At 39.3% G+C, this 23,357-nt stretch overlaps 1 protein-coding gene and 1 pseudogene across 1 annotated transcript in view; both read left to right on the top strand.

The window, feature by feature from the left end:
• The window catches only part of PER3 (period circadian regulator 3), a 70,863-nt gene that overhangs the window by 27,543 nt on the left and 19,963 nt on the right, over window positions 1-23,357 (top strand). The window contains 4 exon segments of the mRNA XM_037828621.1: window positions 15,136-15,268; window positions 15,600-15,721; window positions 15,962-16,131; window positions 17,845-17,853. Of these exon segments, the coding sequence (XP_037684549.1) occupies window positions 15,136-15,268; window positions 15,600-15,721; window positions 15,962-16,131; window positions 17,845-17,853 (434 nt within the window).
• Window positions 21,112-23,095, top strand: LOC119528019 (annotated as a pseudogene).

The following is a 23,357-nucleotide window of genomic DNA, read 5'->3' as shown; positions in this document are numbered from 1 at the left end:
CTGCTCTTCTGGAACCAAAACCTGGGATCTGCACTGGGAGCGCGGGTCGGCTCTGCTCTGAGCCAGGGCACCACGAGATCATACCGCTCTTAAGTGGCCTTTTTCTTGATTTGGTGCTTGCTCTGTCACTACAATCCTTTAACTTTTCTGGAGCTTTGAGAAAGATGTTTCTGCCAGTTCTTCCTGGTTGTTCAAAGCTTCTATGTGGTGGGTGTGGCCCTGCAGCTTCTCACTCCACCATCTTGATCTAGTTCCAATACACTTTTAATAAAGAATTAACTTTTCTGATAATACCAGCAAATTTATAGATTTCCTCCCACTCTGTGAGCTATCTGTAAACCAGAATAATTGATTTTTATAAAGTATTTCAGATAGTAAAGGTGTATTAAAATAATAATCCTTTCCTGTCATTTTAAGCAAATGGAGAATATTTATGACCTAGGTTATATGAAAATCTTGGTCTTTTTTTTGATACCTGTTTACTTTTCTCAAATACAAGGCAAGGAGCCTGCAAAACAATTGAATCAATTCTAATAACTGGCATTATTTTGAAAAGTTAAACCAGTTGTGTTATATAGCAGAGGAAAGTTTTATAATATTAAAAAAAAAACATTTTAATTTTTTAATTTACTATCTCTTCATTTTTCTCACTGAATGTAATCTAATTTTGGACGTTGTGGGTTTTGTTCACTTAATAGGTCTCTAACATTGGCAAATGTACGTAGTTTGCATAGTAGGGGTAAAATTTCTCTTCTAAGTTAACTCAAGGGAAGGCAGAAAAGGAGGAAAGAAGTAACAAAGACAGATGGAATAAATAGAACACAGCTAGCAATGTGGTAGATTTTAATCAAACTCTATCAATAATTACATCAAATATGAATGACCTCAATATATGCTGTTAAAAGACAGAAAATGTTAAATTGGATGAATAAAACAGGATCCAACTACAAATTCTTTCCAAGAACTTGCTTTGAAAATAAAGATGCAGGCTAAAAGTCAGAGTTAGAAAAAGATACACCATTGCTAACATGAATCAAAAGAGCTGGAAAAAGCTATAATATCAGACCAGGTAGACTTCAGAACAAAGAATACTGTCAGGTTACAGAGAGAAACTACAAATGATAAAGGTGATGACTGTTTAAGACGATACAACAATTCTAAATGTTTATACACCTAACATCAGTGCTTCAAAATACATGAAACAAAAACTGATCAAACTGTAGGGAGAAACAGAAAATCCACAATAGTGGTTGGAGACTTCAACACCTGTAATTGATAAATAGGAAATCAGTAAGGCTTGGCCTAACTGATATTTAGGGAACCCTCCAGTCGACAACAGCATAATGCACGTTCGTTCCTCTCAAGGACACGTGGAGTCCTCATCCAGCTACACCGTATACTGGGCCAAAACACACACCTTAGCAACTTTGAAAGAACAGAAAATGTACAAAGTATCTACTCGGACCGTAAACATAGCTTACGATCATAAACATCGTTTAAAGTAGAAACCAGTAAGAGAAAGATATCTACAAAAATACCCCAAATATTTGGAAATTAAATATGATTCTGAGTAACCCACAGGTCAGAGAGAAAGTCTCAAGGGAAATAAAAACATTTTGAACTGAATGAAATGACAACATAAAATTCAGCCAAAGTGATGCTTAAAGAGAAATTTATAGTATTAAATGCTTATATGGGAAGTAAGAAATGTCTCAAATTGGTAATTTAAGCTTCCTTCTTAAGAAACTATAGAGAAAGAAGAACAAATTAAATCCAGAGTAAGGAAATATTAAGACCAGAAATCAGTGGAATTAAAACAGAAAAAAAAAAAAAAAAAAGAAAAATCAGTGAGATCAGGGCAGGGCAAGATGGCGGAGTGGTGAGGTGTAGGTTTTAGTTACTCCTCCGGGGCAGTAGGTAGAAAGCCAGAAACTGCATGGACCAGACACCAGAGAACAATTTGACTTTGGGCATACTTCATACAACACTCACAAACGTGTGGAGCAGCTGAGATCAGCGAAATCTGTAAGTTCTCGCGGCCAGGGGGCCCACGCCCCTCCCTGCCAGGCTCAGTCCCTCAGGAGGAGAGGCCTTCGGTGCTGGGAATGAGGAGGGAGAACTGCAGTTGTGGCTCTTATTGAAAACTCAGACGACTGATCCAAACTCCAAACACAGATAGACTGAGACCAGACACTGGAGAATCCAGGAGCAGTCAGCCTGGCAGAGAGGAGATAGGGCTAGCAAAAACAGCAAGGAAAACCCAAAAATAAAAGCGGAGACTTCTTGGAGTTCTGGTGAACATAGAACGGGGAAGGGCAGGGCTCAGGCAGAGTCAGGCTCATGCAAATCCGGAAGGCGAGGTTCCTTGTCTGAAGAGCCAGTTCCTCTGCTTTCTTGCTTGTTCCTTAATGGCCCTAATCTCTTTTTCTCTTAGCATTTTAATGGCCCATTAGATCTGCAAGGAGGGCCCTTCTTTTTTTTTTTTTTTTTTCCTTTTTCTTTTTCTCTTTTTCTCTTTTTCTAAAACAATTACTCTAAGAAGCCCATTATAGAAAGCCTCAAGGAATTGCAATTTGGGCCCAGACAAGAGCAGAGCTCTGAGACACAAGGCAATAAGTCCAGTGGCTGAGAAAATTCACTATACACTACAACTTCCCAAGAAAAGGGAGGCATCCCCTTACAGCCATCTTCCCAGTGGGCAGGGAATATTCCTGCCTGGCGCCAGAGCCACAGCCCAGAGCTGCCCCAAACAACCCATGTGATGGGAAGTGTTTCCAACAGCATGCACACACCACAATACTGGGCATGGACAGTAGCCTTTCCTGCACCCTCAGCTAATTTGTCCCGCAACTGGGAAGGCGGAGCTGTGTGAAAAGGGGGAAATTAACATGCCCCATTAAGCCATCCTTTCAGCACACTGGGAACGCCCCTACATAGCCCTGCAGCCCAGAACCTCCCGTGGGGGATGGCGCTCACCTGTGACCTAGCAGTCATCCCTCAGTGGAGGACCTAGGAGGGCACGGCTTGGAAGAGGGACCCACTCACAAGTCCCAGGGACCATACGCCAATACCAAGGCTTGTGGGTCAGTGGCAGAGGCAGACTGGCAAGACTGAACTGAAGGATTAGACTACTGCAACAGCTTTAAATCTCCAGGAACACCTGGGAGATTTGATTATTAAAGCCGCCCCCCTCCCTAACCGCTCAGACACACGCCCCATATGCAGGGCGGGCAACAGCTACACATGCAAACTTGGTACACCAATTGGACCCCACAAGACTCACACCCCCACCCACCACAAAGACAAAGTGGAGGAGAACTAGCTTGAGGGAAGTAGGTGGCTCACAGACACCACTTGCTGGTTAGTTAGAGAAAGTGTACTCCACGGAGCTGTAGATCTGACAAATTAGAGATAAGGGTTTGAGTCGTGTACATATCCTAAAAGAACCCTATCAAGTTAAGCAAATGCCAAGAGGCCAAAAAACAGCAGGAAATTTTAAAGAATATGAAAAAACAGATGATACGGATAACCCAAGCCCAAACACCCAAATCAGAAGATCAGAGGAGACACAGTACTTGGAGCAATTAATCAAAGAACTAAATATGAACAACGAGAGCATGGCACAGGATATAAAGGACATGAAGAAGACTCTAGAAGAGTGTAAAGAAGAAATTGCAAGAGTAAATAAAAAAATAGATGATCTTATGGAAATAAACTGTTGACCAAATTAAAAAGATTCTGGATACTCATGACTAGAGGAAGCTGAACAGTGAATCAGTGACCTGGAGGAAGACAGAACAGAAAATGAAAGAACAAAAGAAAGAATGGGGAAAAAAATCGAAATGAACCTCAGGGATATGAAAGATAATATAAAACATCCAAATATAAGACTCATGGTGTTCCAGAAGGGGAAAGAAGGGTAGAGATTTAGGAAGAGTATTCAAAGAAATTGTTGGGGAAAACTTCCCAAATCTTCTAAACACCATAAATACACAAATCATAAATGCCTAGCAAACTCCAAATAGAATAAATCTAAATCAACCCACTCCAAGACATATTTTGATCAGACTGTCAAATACTGAAGAGAAGGAGCAAGTTTTGAAAGCAGCAAGAGAAAAGCAATTCACCACATACAGAGGAAACAGCATAAAACTAAGTAGTGACTACTCAGCAGCCATCATGGAGGCAAGAAGGCAGTGGCATGACATATTTAAAATTCTGAGAGGGAAAAATTGCCAACCAAGAATTCTTTATCCCGCAAAGCTCTCATTCAGATTTGAGGGAGAGCTTAAATTTTTCACAGACAAATGCTGAGCGAATTTGCTAACAAGAGACCTGCCCTACTTGAGATACAAAAGGGAGCCCTACCGAAAAAGAAACAAAGGAGAGAGAAATGTGGAGAAAGATTCAGTACTAAACAGATTCAGTATGGCTATGTTAAAGGACATTAAGAGAGAGAGGGAAAAAAATATATCTGACAAACATAAACCAAAGGATAAGATGGGTGATTCAAGAAATACCTTCAGAGTAATAACACTGAATGTAAATGGATTAAACTCCCCAATTAAAAGATATAGATTGGCAGAATGGATCAAAAAAATGAACCATCAATATGTTACATACAAGAGACTCATCTTAGACACAGGGACACAAAGAAATTGAAAGTGAAAGGATGGAAAAAAACATTTCATGCAAGCTACAGTCAAAAGAAAGCAGGAGTAGCAATATTAATCTCAGATAAAATAGACTTTAAATGCAAGGATGTTATGAGAGACAAAGAAGGCCACTACATACTAACAAAAGGGGTAATTCAACAAGAAGAAATAACAATCATAAATGTCTATGCACCCAATCAAGGTGCCACAAAATACATGAGACAAACGCTGGCAAAACTAAAGGAAGCAATTGATGTTTCCACAATAATTGTGGGAGACTTCAGCACATCACTCTCTCTTATAGATAGATCAACCAGACAGAAGACCAATAAGGAAAATGAAAACCTACATCATCTGATAAATGAATTTGATTTAACAGACATATATAGAACATTACATCCTGTTCTAGTTTGCTAATGCTGCTGGAATGCAAAACACCAGAGATGGATTGTCTTTTATAAAAGGGGGTTTATTTGTTTACAGAGTTACAATCTTAAGGCCATAAAGTGTCCAAGGTAACTCATCAGCAATCGGGTACCTTCACTGGAGGATGGCCAATGGTGTCCGGAAAACCTCTGTTAGCTGGGAAGGCATGTGGCTGGCGTCTGCTCCAGGGTTCTGGTTTCAAAATGGCTTTCTCCCAGGACATTCCTCTCCAGGCTGCAGTTCCTCAAAAGTGTCACTCTTCGTTACACTTGGGGTATTTGTCCTCTCTCAGCTGCTCTGGAGCAAGAGTCTGCTTTCAACAGCCATCTTCAGACTGTCTCTCATCTGCAGCTCCTGTGCTTTCTTCAAAGTGTCCCTCTTGGGTGTAGCTCCTCTTCAAAACATCGCTCACCACTGCACTGAGTTCCTTCTGTTATGTCAGCTCATTTATATGGCTCCACTGATCAACTTAGACCCACCCCGAATGGGCGGAGCAACACCTCCATGGAAATTATCCAGAGTCATCACTCACAGCTGGGTGGGGCACATCTCCAAAGAAACACTCAAGGAAATCTAATCAAAACTGATAATGTCTGCCCACACAAGATTACATCAAAGATAATGGCGTTTGGGGGACACAATACATTCAAACTGGCACACATCCCAAATCACCAGGATACACTTTCTTCTCTAGTGCTCACAGAACTTTCTCCAGAATAGACCATATGCTGGGACATAAAACAAGCCTCAATAAATTTAAAAAAATTGAAATTATTCAAAGCACATTCTCTGACCACAATGGAATGCAATTAGAAGTCAATAATCATCAGAAACTTGGAAAATTCACAAATACCTGGAGGTTAAACAACATGCTCCTAAACAATCAGTGGGTTAACAAAGAAATAGCAAGAGAAATTGCTAAATATATAGAGACGAATGAAAATGAGAACACAACATACCAAAACCTATGGGATGCAGCAAAAGCGGTACTGAGGGGAAATTTATAGCACTAAACACATACATTAAAAAGGAAGAAAGAGCCAAAATCAAAGAACTAATGGATCAACTGCAGAAGCTAGAAAATGAACAGCAAACCAATCCTTAACTAAGTAGAAGAAAAGAAATTACAAGTATTAAAGCAGAAATAAATGATATAAAGAACAACAACAACAACAAAAAAAAACAATAGAGGGGATAAATAACACCAAAAGTTGGTTCTTTGAGAAGATCAACAAGATTGACAAGCCCCTAGCTAGACTGACAAAATCAAAAGAGAGAAGACCCATATAAACAAAATAATGAATGAGAAAGGTGACATTTCTGTGGATCCCAAAGAAATTTAAAAAAATTATAAGAGGATACTATGAACAACTATATGCTAACAAACTGGATAATGTAGAGGAAATAGACAATTTCTTGGAAACATATGAACAACCTAGACTGACCAGAGAAGAAATAGAAGATCTCAACCATCCAGTCACAAAAAGATCCAATCAGTCATCAAAAAGCTTCCCACAGATAAATGCCCAGGGCCTGATGGCTTCACAGGGGAATTCTACCAAACTTTCCGAAAAGAACTGACACCAATCTTACTTAAACTCTTTCAAAACATCAAAGAAAATAGAACACTATCTAACTCATTTTATGAAGCTAACATCAATCTAATACCAAAACCAGGCAAAGATGCTACAAAAAAGGAAAACTACAGGCCTATCTCCCTAATGAATGTAAATGCAAAAATTCTCAACAAAATACTTGCAAATCGAATCCAGAGACACATTAAAAAAATTATATACCATGACCAAGTGGGGTTCATTCCAGGCATGCAATGATGGTTCAACATGAGAAAATCAGTCAATGTATTACAACACATTAACAAATCAAAAGAGAAAAATCAAATGATCATCTCAGTAGATGCTGAAAAAGCATTCGACAAAATCCAATATTGCTTTTTGATAAAAACACTTCAAAAGGTAGGAATTGAAGGAAACTTCCTCTGTATGATAAAGAGCATATGTAAAAGACTCTCAGCGAGCATAGTACTCAATGGTGAGAGACTGAAAGCCTTCCCTCTAAGATCAGGAACAAGACCGGGATGCCTGCTGTCACCACTGTTATTCAACATTGTGCTGGAAGTGCTACCCAGGGCAATCTGGCAAGACAAAGAAATAAAAGACATCCAGATTGGAAAGGATGAAGCAAAACTGTCATTGTTTGCAGATCTTATATCTGGGAAACCCTGAAAAATCGACAATACAGCTACTAGAGGTAATAAACAAATTTAGCAAAGTAGTGGGATACTAGATTAATGCACATAAGTCAGTAATGTTTCTATATACTAGAAATTAACAAATTGAAGAGACACTCAAGAAAAAGATACCATTTTCAATAGCAACTAAAAAAATTAAGTACCTAGGAATAAACTTAACCAAAGATGTAAAAGACCTATACAAAAAACCCTACATAACTCTACTAAAAGAAATAGAAGGGGACCTTAAAAGATGGAAAAATATTCCATGTTCATGGATAGGAAGGCTGAATGTCATTAAGATGTCAATTCTACCCAAACTCATCTACAGATTCAATGCAATCCCAATCAAAATTCCAACAACCTACTTTGCAGACTTGGAAAAGCTAGTTATCAAATTTATTTGGAAAGGGAAGATGCCTCGAATTGCTAAAGACACTCTAAAAAAGAAAAAGGAAGTGGGAGGACTTACACTCCCTGACTTTGAAGCTTATTATAAAGCCACAGTTGCCAAAACAGCATGGTACTGGCACAAAGATAGACATATAGATCAATGGAATCGAATTGAGAATTCAGAGATAGACCCTCAGATCTATGGCCGACTGATCTTTGATAAGGCCCCCAAAGTCACTGAACTGAGTCATAATGGTCTTTTCAACAAATGGGGCTGGGAGAGTTGGATATCCATATCCAAAAGAATGAAAGAGGACCCCTACCTCACCCCCTACACAAAAATTAACTCAAAATGGACCAAAGATCTCAATATAAAAGAAAGTACCATAAAACTCCTAGAAGATAATGTAGGAAAACATCTTCAAGACCTTGTATTAGGCGGCCACTTTCTAGACTTTACACCCAAAGCACAAGCAACAAAAGAAAAAATAGATAAATGGGAACTCCTCAAGCTTAGAAGTTTCTGCACCTCAAAGGAATTTCTCAAAAAGGTAAAGAGGCAGCCAACTCAATGGGAAAAAATTTTTGGAAAACATGTATCTGACAAAAGACTGATGTCTTGCATATATAAAGAAATCCTACAACTCAATGACGATAGTACAGACAGCCCAATTATAAAATGGGCAAAATATATGAAAAGACAGTTCTCTGAAGAGGAAATACAAATGGCCAAGAAACACATGAAAAAATGTTCAGCTTCACTAGCTATTAGAGAGATGCAAATTAAGACCACAATGAGATACCATCTCACACCAATTAGAATGGCTGCCATTAAACAAACAGGAAACTACAAATGCTGGAGAGGATGTGGAGAAGTTGGAACTCTTATTCATTGTTGGTGGGACTGTATAATGGTTCAGCCACTCTGGAAGTCAGTCTGGCAGTTCCTTAGAAAACTAGATATAGAGTTACCCTTCGATCCAGCAATTGCTCTTCTTGGTATATACCCAGAAGATCTGAAAGCAGTGACATGGATAGATATCTGCACGTCAGTGTTCATAGCAGCATTTATTCACAATTGCCAAGAGATGGAAACAACCCAAATGTCCATCAACAGATGAGTGGATAAATAAAATGTGGTGTACACACACGATGGAATACTACACGGCTGTAAGACGGAACAATGTCGTGAAACATATGACAACATGGATGAACCTTGACATAATGCTGAGCGAAATAAGCCAAGCACAAAAAGAGATATTATATGCTACCACTAATGTGAACATTGAAAAATGTAAAACAAATGGTTTATAATGTAGAATGTAGGGGAACTAGCGATAGAGAGCAATTAAGGAAGGGGGAATGATAACCGAATAAGAACAGATAAGCTTTTGTGGGTAAAGCGATAGCAATTAAGGAAGGGGGAATGATAACCCAATAAGAACAGATAAGCTATCATGGGTAAATTTAATGTTCTGGGAATGCCCAGGAATGACTATGGTCTGTTAATTTCTGATGGGTATGGTAGGAACAAGTTCACAGAAATGTTGCTATATTAGGTTATTTTCTTGGGGTAGAGTAGGAACATGTTGGAAGTAAAGTAGGTATCTTAGGTTAGTTGTCTTTTTCTTACTCCCTTATTATGGTTTGTTTGAAATGTTTTTTTTATTGTATTTTTTAATTTTTATTTTTTTTTATATAGTTGATTAAAAAAAAAAATGTAAAAAATATGCAGAGCCCCCTGAGGCTGGTGGAGAATGCAGGGGTGTTGGGCTTCCCCACCTCGATGGTTGCTGATGTGCTCACAGACATAGGGGACTGGTGGTTTGATGGGCTGAGCCCTCTACCCACGGGTCTTGCCCTTGGGAAGACGGTTGCTGCAAAGGAGAGGCTAGGCCTCCCTATGATTGTGCCTAAGAGCCTCCTCCCGAATGCCTCTTTGTTGCTCAGATGTGGCCCTCTCCCTCTAGCTAAGCCAACTTGGCAGGTGAAATCACTGTCCTCCCCCCTATATGGGATCAGACACCCAGGGGAGTGAATCTCCCTGGCAACATGGAATATGACTCCCAGGGAGGAATCTAGACCCAGCATCGTGGGATGGAGAACATCTTGACCAAAAGGGGGATGTGAAAGGAAATGAAATAAGCTTCAGTGGCAGAGAGATTCCAAAAGAAGCCAAGAGCTCACTCTGGTGGGCGTTCTTACATACTATACAGGTAACTCTTTTTAGGTTCTAATGAATTGGAATAGCTAGCAATAAATACCTGAAACTATCAAACTACAGCCCAGAACCCGTGACTCTTGTAGATGATTGTATAAAAATGTAGCTTACGAGGGGTGACAGTGTGATTGGGAAAGCCATATGGACCACACTCCCCTTTGTCCAGTTTATGGATGGAGGAGTAGAAAAATGGGGGGGGGGGGTAGGCACCCAGTGTTCTTTTTTACTTTGGTTGTTCTTTTTCACTTTGGTTTTTATTCTTACTATTTTTGTGTGTGTGGTAATGAAAATGTCAAAAATTAATTTTGGTGATGAACGCACAACTATATAATGGTACTGTAAACAATTGAATGTATGCTTTGTTTTGTATGACTGCATGGTATGTGAATATCTCAATAAAATGAATAAAAATTAAAAAAATCAATGAGATCAAAAGCTAATGAAAACAAAATTAATAAACCTTTATCTATACTGAGCTTTAAAAAAAAAAAAAGACAACACAAATTACCAATAATAGGAATGAAAGAGGTGACATCACTGCTGCAGACCCCACAGGCATTAAAGGGACTACAGCAGCTCTATGCCCATGAATTTGATCACTTAGATAAAATGGACCAATTACCTGAAACAAACAAACTACTAGAACTCATTGAAGAAGAAACCTTAACTGGAACAGTCATACATCTTTTTCAGAAATTGACTTTGATGTTAAACACCTTCCAACAAAGAAAACTTCAGGACCAGATGGTTTCACATGAGAATTCTATCATTGTTTAAGGAAGCAATAATTCCAATTCTACGAGTCTCTTCCAGAAAATAGAAGAGGAATGGAAACTTTCTAACTCATTTTATGAGGCTAGTCTTACCCTAATGCCAAAATCAGGCATAGACATTATAAGAAAACTGTACAGTATTAATCTCTCTCATTAATATATTTGTGAAAATCCTCCATTATTTAATAGCAATCTAATTCAGCAATGTATAAAAAGGAAAATATGTCATAACCAAATGAATACAAGACTGGGTCTACATTTGGAAATCATTATTACCATATTAACAAAATAAAGAAGACAAATCGCATTATCATTTCAGTAGATGCAGAAAACCATGTGATGAAATTAAGTTATCCATGGATAAGAACTCTCAGAAAGTTAGTAGTAGTCGGGAATTTCCTTAACCTGATGAAAGGCATCTGCAAAAGACCTACCACTAGCATCAAGTTCTAGGACGAAAAACTGGAAGCTTTCACCATGAGATGGAGAACAAGGCAAGGATGTTCTCTCTCTCACCACTCTTGTTTTACATCAAACTGGAAAGCCTAGCAGGAAAAAGAAATAATAGGCATACAGATTGGAAGGGAAGGAATGTGTACAGATGATATGATTATCTACTTAGAAAAATCCCAAAGAATCTACAAAAATGCTCGTAGTAAGTGTAGAGAGGTCATAGGATAAAAAGGACAGTATATAAACCCAATTAAATTTCTCTACATTAGAAACAATCTGAAACAGAATTTTTTTTTAACTACCAAAAAAATGAAGTGCTTAGATATAAATCTAAATATGTGGAGTATCTGTATGTGGAAAACTTCACAATACTGAGGAAAGAAAATTTCTAAAAAAGAACTAAATAATTGGGAAGATATACCATGCTCATGGATTGGAAGACTCAATATTGTTAAGATGCCAGTTCTACCCAATATAATCTATACATTCAATGCAATTCCAATTACAATCCCAGCAGAATGTTTTGTGTATGTCATCAAGGTGATTCCCAAATTTATATGGAAAGACAGGAGTTAAAATAGCTAAAAGAATTTTGAAAAAGAAAATGTTGGAAGGCACACACTAAATGATTTCAAATTTTATCTTATGAAGCTAAAGTGATTAACATGGTGTGATACTGATACAAGCATAATAGATCAGTGGTACAGATTAGAGAGCTGAAAAATAGACCTGCTAAACAGTAGTTTGACAGAAGAGTAAAGCCAAGTCACTGGATAAATAGACCCAAATGTAAGACTGCACACTTCTAGAAGAAAACTTAGGGAAACATCTTTGTGATTTTAAGTTTGGCAAGAGTCTTTAAATATGATACCAAAAGCACTATCTATAAAAATAAAAATCAATAAATTGGACTTTATCAAAATTTAACACTTCAGAAAAATTTTGTTTAATGTAGAGAGTAAGACAATGAAAAGACAGTATTTGCAAATTTACATATATGATGAAGAACTTGTATCCAGGATGCATAAAGAATTCTCAGAACTTAATAAGAAAACAACCAACCCAATTTTAAAATGGCTTAAAATATGTGAATAAGCACTTCAGATACACATATGACAAATAAACATGTTAAAAGATGCTCAGCTTCATTAGGCATTAAGCAAAGGTAAATTGAAATGGCTGAAATTTAAAAAACAAAACAAAACCTCCAACAGTACCAACTGATGGTAAGAATGTAGAGTAATTAGAACTCTCACAGATTTCTGGAAGATAATGCTAAATTGTTTACCCACTTTGGAAAACAATTTGGCAGTTTCTTATAAAGTTAAATGTACTCTTACCATATGACTCTAGAGATTCTTAAGTTATTTACCTAAGTGAAATAAAAACTTGAGTTCATGCAAAAACCTGCATATGACTGTTTATTAAACTTTTTTCATACTTGTCAAAAACTGGAAACAACCCAGATATCATTCAGTAAGTGAATGGATAAACTGTGGTGTATCCATACAATGGACCCACCAATAAAAAGGAATTAATTCACTCAGCAGTGTAGATGAATCTTAAATGCATTTTGCTAAGTGAAAGAATCCAGAACCAAAAGGCTGCATATTGTATGGCTCTGTGCAGGAAAAGCATTCCTTCTGGGATGCTCTAGACCTGGAAAATTAATCAGTATTTGCCAAGGTTGGATTGGAGAGGGATTGACTTCAAAGAGACAGCTGGAAGTAAATTTGGGAGTGATGGAAATATTCTGTTTGTTACTATGATTGTGGATACACACACAACTCCATGCATTTGTCAAAACCCATGAATCCATACACCTAACCCCAGAATGTAAGTGGAACCCAAGATGATATGCGGACTGTGACAAATGAATCTGTTTTACAAATGAATGACATAAACTTAGGTTAGAAAGGAGCTAACCTAAGAAGCTTTAGAAAAGAGTGTTGACTGGATGAACACCCTTAGGCTAAATACAAAATGAAAATATACACAAACCCTGTGGACTGGTTCTTAAATTTGTTCCTCACCAGAGTATGGATTAGCAATTCTGAAATATTTTCTGTAAGTACTAGGAGTGAACAAATAAGTGAATACATTATAGATAAGGATAATAGGTTCCTCACCATCAGAGAAAGGAGTTATAAGTGAGCAAAGGGGGGCTGCCAGGGGAGCCCCGTGGTGCTCATTGGAGTTAAAGGTGCCATAGGAACCCGTGGCTTTTTTGTTTAGTATAGAGAGAGATGGAAGGATAGTGTGTCCAAGGGTGAGTGAGAGCACTGAGAAGCAGTGGTAGTTAACCAGTGAAGAACATACTGCTAACACTGTCAGACATCAGCACGCCACGTGCCTGGTGCCCGGTGTGATGCACCAAGGACAGGGCGCCTGGGAGGACGTCTCCCCAGAGTGCCTGACCTCAGGCTGACCTTGGAAACGCGGCCCAGAGACTGAGATTAGGCACGTTCTGCAAAATTCCTGGCCATTCCTATTCAAAAATGTCAAGATCATGAAAGACTAAGAAACTGTCACAGGTTAGAGGGGTCGAAAGTCACAACTAAATTCAACATGAGATCCTGGCATTAAAAAAATGACATTCAGTGGAAAAACTGGTGAAATCCAAATCAAGTTTATAACTTCACTGCTGTTAATCTCTTAATGTTGCTCATTTTATATTATACATATTATATATTAACTATATAAGAAGTCAAAATTAGGGGAAGCAAGGTAAAGGGTTTGTGGGAACTCGTATTTTTGTAACTCTTTAAGTATAAAATTATTTCAAAATTAAAAGTTAAAAAGAATTATGAGTGAAAGTTAGTACAAGCAATTATTTTCCCACAGTACCATCTATAAAGAGATAACCATCTTCAAGCCAGCTAAAAATTACCTTTATTAGTAACAGTAGCAACAGCAGCTGACATTTCTCACATAGCCTCTCAACATTATTGGGCACAGTTAATTACTCCTTCCTTAAACTAGTTTCCATTCTTGGCATCCATGACCCCGTACTTTCCAGTATTTTCTTGTGTCTTCTTGGCTGGTCTTTCTCAGTCTTCTTTACTGGCAGATTCTCTACAGAAAGCTTAAGTTCTTTAGTGCTCAAGCCTGGAGGCCTTTTTTCTTCTCTTACTACCTGTGCTGGCCTATATGGTAGCCACTAGCCACATTTGGCAATTTAAATTTTAACTAATTACAATTAAGTAAAATTTAAAATCCAGTTTCTCAGTTGGCTGAGTCACATTTCAAGTGCTTAATGGCCACATGTGACTAATGGCCGCCGTGTTGAACAGCATAGATACAGAGCAATTCTGTCATCACAGAAGGTTCTCTGAACACAGGCTCAACACAGGTGGTGCTGTGCACTTGACATTGCAACACGGTGTTTGGTCGTCCACTCTCAGTGAAGCTTAGGTGGGTACCTGTACAGGTAGTGTCAGCCCAGTCCCTCCATTTTAAAGTTCCCCACTGGTCTTTCACTTCATAAGTTTCATTCCTTGGTCATCTTTGTCTGAAACCTTTATTTCTCTCCTTATTTTTTTTAAAAAATTCTGTTTTATTGAGATATACTCACACACCATATAATCCATCCAAAGTATAGTATCATTGGTACACAGTATCATCATATAGTTGTACATTCATCGCCATAATTTTTGAGCATTTTCATTTCTCCAAAGTAGAGAAAAAACATTTACTTAAAAAATCACTTATTTTTAACTACAAATTAAATTATTCAAGTAATTTTATGTGTAATGTGCTCTGCGCCTTTTTTTTTTTTTTCACATTATGTATTGTGGACATCCTTCTGTCAATGCACTTGGATCTGAGCTCATTTTTAGTGGTTGCATTCTACAGAATGCATTCTGTTGCATGTATAGATCATAAAGTACCACAATTAAATTTTGCTGAATGTTCTTGATTATATGCTAAATATTTGTCCTTGCACACCATTTGGTTCTCTTTCAGATCAGCAGAAGGCCTTTTCGTCTTTCCAGACATTGAAAAATAATAGCATGTATGCTGAGTCTTGTGAGGATTTGAGAAAAGATCAACATAGCCCATCCTATCAGCAAATAAACTGTATTGATAGTATTATCAGGTATGAGACAAAAGTTTGTATAAAAGGTTATTTTTTCCAAAAACATTGTCACTGTGGAGCCTTCGTACAATTTTTAAAAGCTATTCTTCTTGATTTTTCACTGTAAATCAGTAGATATTTATGGAGTGCCTACTGCATATAAAAACAATAGAATGAACATTATGGAGGATGCAGAAGGTTAAAAGATACATCCCAGTCTGGGGACCTGTGGCCTCATCCATGAGAAAGCACCAGGTATCCCCGACAGAAGTGGCATGAAGAGAGCACAGAGGCAGGACACAGCCAAGGCAGGGACGGACAGGAACAGTGTGACCTGATGATGTTGTTGCAGGTACCTGAAGAGCTACAACATTCCAGCTTTGAAGAGAAAGTGTGTGTCCTGTACAAACACCACGTTGTCATCCTCAGAGGCCGACAGGCAGAACCAGCAGACAGACGTGCAGGCATTGCCAGGTAGCAGGAGCGCCTGCCTCGGTAGACAGACAGAGTTGTCCCAGATCCATCCCTGTTAGTCTTCCTCACTTTACTGTCTTTAATTACTTCATTGTAATCACAAATACTCTTCATTTCGTAGTACCTAAGGAAGAGGTTTTACTTTGTCAGTTATAAGCTTTTATAATTTTTCTTCGGTCTTTAATATAAATTTCCTGAGAAGTTTTTTCTTTTCACCATCAGTTCATCTTCTCTCACCAGCTGTTTCCCAGATCCCCGTCACTGCCAAACCGGAAATGATGACCACTGGGCCGTCCGCATCCGCGGAGCAAGGGGCCCCCCAGACCCTGCCCGGCAAGGTGCTGAGCTGGGTGTCGGGCGTCAGCCAGTGCAGCTACAGCAGCACCATCGTTCACGCCCCCCCCGCCGGAGTCAGGTACCCCAGCAACCGCGGGCCTGTGGGGTCCCATCACTAGAAAATCAAGTCATTAATGCCTCTTAGTTACAACTTCTGAATTGCAGATACCTCTTCCTTAGTCCAGTTAGTGTGGGGCAGGTAGGAACAAGCCCTCAGTTGGTGTTGCCATTGTTACTGCAGTATTTGAAGGGACTGAATTATGTCACGTTGTTGCCGACCTTTGAAGAAAGTGTGTTTCTAACCTTCAGGGTTGCTGTGACTAAATAGGTCATGCAAAGGTTCAGATTTTTGTTTGGTCTGATAAGGAGGAGAGCACATGTAAAACTCCCTTGCTTTAACAACATAATTACTTGGGAAGTTATTCTACTACAATGTTTCCTTCTTTTTCCTTTTTCTTGCCTTCTGCCATTTTGACTTTTCTCTTACTCCTAACCATTTGGTGGATGAAGAAGCGATGACAGGTGTTAAGTCAGGTTTTCAGATGATCTCTAATGTGTTTTGCTAGTCTTTATTGGCATATACGCTAACGTGTATTGAGCTGTTACCCTGTGCTGTACCGTGTTCTTGTTCTTCATAGGTTTTAACGCTTTTAATTCTCCCAATAATGCCGAAGGGATGGATGGTGTAGCTTTGCTGGGTGGGCTGTGGATTATCAGGACAGATGAGATGCACACAGCTATTGTGAGATTACGTTACAGTTCTAATTTAATTCACCAAAGATACAAAATTTCACTGGAACTGAGCTAGCACCTTAGGACAGGGCAGATGCACATTTTTAGTGTTTCTCTTCTTGATAATTTGGATTCCTAATGTGAGTGTGTGTGTAGTTGCCAGTGACACAACGCTCTCAAGATACGGAAAGTTCTTTTTTTATTTTTTGCTTTCGATTTTTGTATTCTGGTCTTATGGATGGCTGTTTTGGAATAATTTATACTAAAATCTATATGCTTTCATTTGAAGGAATATTTACTGATAGTAGTTTCCTCTTATCTTAAGCCAGTCTCATTACCCACAAGGCCACATTTTTATTCCATGAAGAGAAAGTAGAATCAGAGTCTGGATGTTCTTAAACTGTGTAATATTTCTGTGCTTTTGGCTTTCTGGGAAGCCCATATTCCCACAGTTCAGACCCTGACTTTAATAATGAGTTGGGTCTGGCCCGATCACATGTGCGTTTACCTGCAGGTCATTGTCTTTGTTTTATACATGGAATAGTTAAAGCACAGACAGGTGAGGTAACTGGACTTGCTCAGAGTCACACAGCAAATGAGTGGCAGAGTAAGGACTCAGGTGTTGACCGTTGGCCTCCAGAAGCCATCGCCATTATAGATGTTTTTGAAACTGTAGCAGGGTCCAGTTAAAATGGAATGTAAGTTGCAAAGATTAGCTAACAAGCCAATGGATAGATAAATGGAAATGGAACTCAAAAAAAAAAAAAAATTCAGCTAATCCCGAAGAAGGCAGGAAAGCAGGAATAGAGCAGCAGCAGCAACAACAACAAAACACAGGACAAATGATATAAATATAAAAGTAATAGCTCTAAATCCAGTGATATCAAAAATTACATAAAATGGACTAAACTGTTTGAATATTTCAGTTAAAAGGCAGAAATTATCAGAACTCATCAAAAACCAAGACCTGCAAAGTGTAATTTAAATAAAAATTCACAAATGGTTCAAAAATAAATGGATGGACAAAGATCCACAATTCAAACAATAATCATAAGAAGGCTAGGGTGCCTGAATTAATAGAAATTAAAGTAGGCTTTGAGACAGTCTCATAAGGAATCTGTAAACAATCCTAAATCTTTATTCACCTAATAACACCACTTCAAAAGATAGGAAGCAAAATTTGAAAGAATTAAAGAGAGAAAAAGGCTTTTAGTAATGATAGTTGAAGAATTTAACGTCCTTTTGTCTGCAATTGATAAAGTATTTGGATAACAAATTAGAAAAGAAATAGATTATCTAAACAATACTATCAGCCACGTTGACCTAATTGATATTTAGAGAACACTGCACCTGGTAATTGCATATTACACGTTCTCGGAAATTAATATTGAATTTTGTCAAATCTGTGGCTATTGAGATGATCGTGTTTTATTTCTTTTTCACTGTCTTTTAGTTACTTTTTTAGTTTGTTAATATGATGAATTACAACAATTGTTTTTCACATATAAAGCTATCTTGTCGTTCCTGGTATAAGCCACACTTGATTATTATTATCCTTTTTATCTATTATTGTATTCTTTTGCTAAAATTTTCATTAGAATTTCTACATCTGTCTTTGTGAGAGTTACTGGTCTGTAGTGTTCTTGTTTGGTTTTCCTTATAATGACCTAGCCCGGTTCTGGTGTGCTGTGGTAGACTATACTGGGCCCTCAGGGACCTGCCAGACCAGGAGACCTACACACAGGAGGAAAAAATCCAGAACAGCCAGAGAACGAAAGAAGGTGCACTAGCTCTATGCCCAGGCAGATTCCGTGGGAGCCTGGAAGCGCTGCTGCCCAGAGGGCTGAAACCAGGGCCAGCTTCCGTGCTGGTCCTTCAGGGGCCCCCAGACCAACCTCAGCCCTCAGCCTCAACTTAGGAGGAGGAGGAGGAGGTCTCCTCTGCCAGCCTGGCCCCAGCCGGCTGCTTCTGGGACCCGGGCCACGTTGCCGCACTGTTTCCGTGGCTGCTTCCGTGACTGCTGCCCCGGGGCTGAGCAGTGGGCCGGTCACTGGTTTGTGCTTTCACTTACAAGCCTGAACTCTCAGCCGCCTCCCACTTCCTCCTGCCCTCCTGTGGTTGTTCTAAGTGTTCTGGTTCCAAGGTTACCACCTCGTTAGTTACAGTTTCTTTTTCCAGCTTTTTCATTTTGCTAATGGAGAGAGCAATTCGTAAAGCTTCCCACTCTTCCAGTTTGCCCTGGGTTAGTTTTGATTGGTTGATTTTTGTCCTGATTTTGGGTTGTGTTCTCCTGCTTCATAGCATGCTCCGTAACTTTTGACTGGATACTGGAGATCGTGAATAGGTGCTAAATATTTTTATGTTCTGTAAATATTCTTGAGCTTTGTTCTGGGGCCAGTTAAGTTACTTGGAAACAGATTGCTGCCTTAGTAGGTTTTGCTTTTTAAGATTTGTTAGATGGCACCAGATGAGTGTGTTGTACAGGTTCCCAAGGCAGGGTCACTCTGGTAGCCTCCCAGCACCTGTGAGCTCCGAGGCCGTCCATTCTGGCTGGTGGGAGCAGCACCGCTGCCCGTTTGACGTGAGCTGTGGTTCTTCTACCTTCCAATGATTTCAAGTGGTTCCTTCCTCCCTCAAATGCACTGGTGACTATGCCGGGCAGTCTCTCTGTCTGCAGCTTTCTCGTCTCCACGACTCTTCCTGAAAATTCTAGCTGCCTGGGTCTCAACTCAGGGAGTCGGCCACAATCCATCTGACCATGGAAACTGTCAAGCGGGAAACGGGCGATTCTAGGGATGCCTCATTTGTTTCCTGGCCCTCAGGAATCACTCTCCTTCGTAACCTGGCATTCAGTGTCTGAGACCTGTTGTTTCATGGTTGTTTTGGGCAGGAAGAGTCACCCGGGCTCCCTGACTTCCTTTAGCCAGAACAGAAGCCCTCTGTCTGCAGCGTCGGTTTAGGCTGGTCAGAGCCCACCCACCCAGACCACCTGGGTGGATGTACAATTCCCACCATAGAATATTTTGTCCTTGGAGGAATGTATATGAGTATTAAGGAGTAAATTAAATGGGAAAAAATAATACAAGTCAAATTGATGTTTTTTATTAAAAGTAATTATGAAACATACAGCAATGTTTATGATAACTGAAAAATTAAGAAAAACTCAGTCCGTCCACAGGTGCCTGCTTTAATAAATCATGTATATACGTAAAATGGACTCCTATGCAATATAAAAGAAATGAGACCACTATTTATGTATTGATAAAGTTCTTCAGAGGATATCATTAAATGAAAAAAAAAGATGCAAACTTGTGAATAGATCATTTGCCTATTGGGTAAAATGGTAGGGAAAAAAATCTGTATTCACAATTGTTTACATAAGCATAAAGAAACTGGAAGAATGTATAAGAAAATAAAAAGAATGGTTTTCTCATGGGGGGGTGAATAAAAATTAGGTGATGGACAGGAATGGGGGAGAATTTACTGAACACCTGTTTTTTTTAGAGAAGTTGTAGATTTACAGAAAAATCATGACTAAATTGCAGAGTTCCCATATACCACCTGTGCCAGTTTGAATGTATTATGTCCCCCAGAGAAAGCCATATTCTTTGATGCAGTCTTGTGGGGGCAGACATATTAGTGGGGATTAAGTTGGAACATTTGGATTAGGTTGTTTCCCTGGAAATGCACCCCACCCAACTGTGATAACTCTGGTTGGATAATTTCCATGGAGGTGTGGCCCCGCCCATTCAGCATGGGCCTTATATAGTTTACTGGAGCACTATGTAAGCTCAGACACAAGGAGCGAGCTTGCTACAGCCAAGAGGGACACTGAAGAATGCACAGGAGCTGAGAGAGGAGCTGTAGTTTACACAGATATTTTGGGCATGGCCTTTCAAAGTAGATTTTGCTCTGGAGAAGCTAAGACAGGACAAACACCCCAAGAGCAACTGAGATGACATTTTAAGCAGGAGCTGCGGCCTAGAGAGGAACATCCTGGGAGAAGGCCATTTTGAAACCAGAACTGGAGCAGACACCAGCCAACGTGCCTTCCCAGCTAACAGAGGTTTTCCAGAGGCCATTAGGCATCCTCCAGTGAAGGTACCCAATTGTTGATGCCTTACGTTGGACACTTTATGGACTTAAGACTGTAACTTTGTAACCAAATAAACCCCCTTTTATAAAAGCCAATCCATTTCTGATGTTTTGCAATCTGGCAGCATTAGCAAACGAGAACACCACCTTATTGTTAAGATGTTGCATTAGTGTGGCACGTTTGTTACAATTCATGTGAGAACATTTTCATAATTGTACTCTTAACTATAGTCCATCCTTTACAATTGTGTTCACTGTGTTGTAGAGTCTTGCTTTTTTATTTTTTAAAATTTTATTCTAGTAAAATATGTACAACCTAAAATTTCTCCTTTTAACCATGTTCAAATGTCAGTTGACCAGCCTCGCCCTAGGTTGGAGCTGGAAGAGGGGACGCCCCTGTGGCAGCTACAGAAGCTGTTGGCCAAGCTAGGCCTGCAGCTTCTTCACAAAATAATTTACGGCATTTGTGGCCAGGCTTATTCTCTCTATCAGGATTATCACAGTGTTTGGGAGTCAACAGAATGGATGCATGTTTTGGAAGATATTGCCAAAGTTTTCAAAGTTGGTAAAAATTTATCTGATGAGATATCTCAGCAGTTGAATCAGTTGAATTCATTTCGTTAAGAAGCTATCATGAAATGCTTGAAAAGTAGGAAAGGTGAAATCAAGCAGGCTCTGTTAGGAGAGGTAGTTGATATTTTCTCTGCACAGCTGCAGGATGTTGATTGGCAGTTAAAGCTTGCTCTTTCCAGTGACAGGATTGCTGCATTACAAATGCCCCTTTGAAACCTCTCTAGATGTAAAAGAAAATGGTGAAGTCAAACCATGTTCTGTTGAAATGAGTAAAGAAGAGCTGCAGAATCTAATAAATTCCTTAAGGTGGTCCTGCAGTTTAGGTAACTGGAAATGAGGAGTACCAACCTGATCAGATCCCACTGCTACAGGGATACGCGCAGGGGACACGATTCTGCTGCCGTGGTGAGAGGCGCAGGGGACACGATTCCGCTGCCGTGGTGAGAGGCGCAGGGGACACGATTCCGCTGCTCTGGTGAGAGGCTCGGGACACGATTCCGCTGCCGTGGTGAGAGGCGCAGGGTACACGATTCCGCTGCTCTGGTGAGAGGCTCAGGGGACACGATTCCGCTGCCGTGGTGAGAGGCGCAGGGGACACGATTCCGCTGCCGTGGTGAGAGGCGCAGGGGACATGATTCCGCTGCCGTGGTGAGAGGCGCAGGGGACACGATTCCGCTGCTGTGGTGAGAGGCGCAGTGCATACTGTATTTTCAGAGAAGCTGCATGTATTTTGCCAAACCGAGAAGGCAGCAGTGATTAGGTTACAGAGATAAAAATTTGTCAACCTCCAGAAAGAATGGGAAATTACATGATTGACAGGAAATGCATTAAAAAATGAAGTAAAGATGAAAAAGCTCTAGTAGCAGTTTATATTTTCATAATGACTGTTTTGCCCCATTTATTAAATATTTGAGAAATCTTTGTAGATGTGCAGTTTTATTGAAAGCAGAAAATATGTTCTAAAGTAATGTAAACAAAGCACAAATATACTTGAATGTTGCTTTAAGAAGTAGGTGAATAGCGAGACCCTGTGATATGGATATTTATTAGTCCATGGTATTTTTTAAAATAAATTTTTTAAAGAATTTATAAGTTGCATATATAACTCAGGATATTACATATCTTATTTCAAAAGGAAAAAATTTTGAATATAGAATTTGTTAAAGAGACTCTTAGACATGAGCAAGGAAAAATACTCTAAATTTATGTGAGCAGTTCTGTGTGTGTGAATCCTAGAAACTGAAATCTTGTACTAGGACACAAGAAGGAATTAAAATAATGCAGTTGCTCTTCGAGTTCTATATCTGATGGGGAGAGTATGTTTTGATAAAAAGAATAGATGTCATTGTATACTGTCTATACAAGTATCTGATTCAAATATCAGATAAGACTATTTAAGCCCATTTTTGTTAGAAATTCAATATTGAACTTAACGATTTTGGATGTTAGCTTTATTGGAAAACAAGACATTTTTAAACTTCAGTTAACCTTAAAAACAAGCATTCTGATTAGATAGTGTCTGTGCTGGTTTGAATGTATTATGTCCCCCAGAAAAAGCCATATTCTTTGATGTAATCTTGTGGGGCAGACATATTAGTGGGGATCAAGTTGGAACGTTTGGATTAGGTTGTTTGCTTGGAAATGCGCCCCACCCAACTGTAGGTGATAACTCTGATGAGATATTTCCATGGATGCGTGGCCCCACCCATTTAGGGTGGGCCTTAATCAGCAGAGCCATATAAATGAGCTGACAAACAGAAGGAACTCAGTGCAGCTGAGCGTAACACTTTGAAGAGGAGCTACAGCCAAGAGGGACACTTTGAAGAAAGCACAGGAGCCGCAGATGAGAGACATTATGAAGACGGCCGTTGAAAGCAGACTCTTGCTCCGGAGAAACTAA

This window comes from Choloepus didactylus, chromosome 2 (assembly GCF_015220235.1).
Source record: "Choloepus didactylus isolate mChoDid1 chromosome 2, mChoDid1.pri, whole genome shotgun sequence".
In the NCBI taxonomy this organism is placed as follows: Eukaryota; Metazoa; Chordata; class Mammalia; order Pilosa; family Megalonychidae; genus Choloepus; species Choloepus didactylus.
Note: the sequence above shows the minus strand (reverse complement) of the source record. Positions and strands in the feature narration are given on the sequence as shown.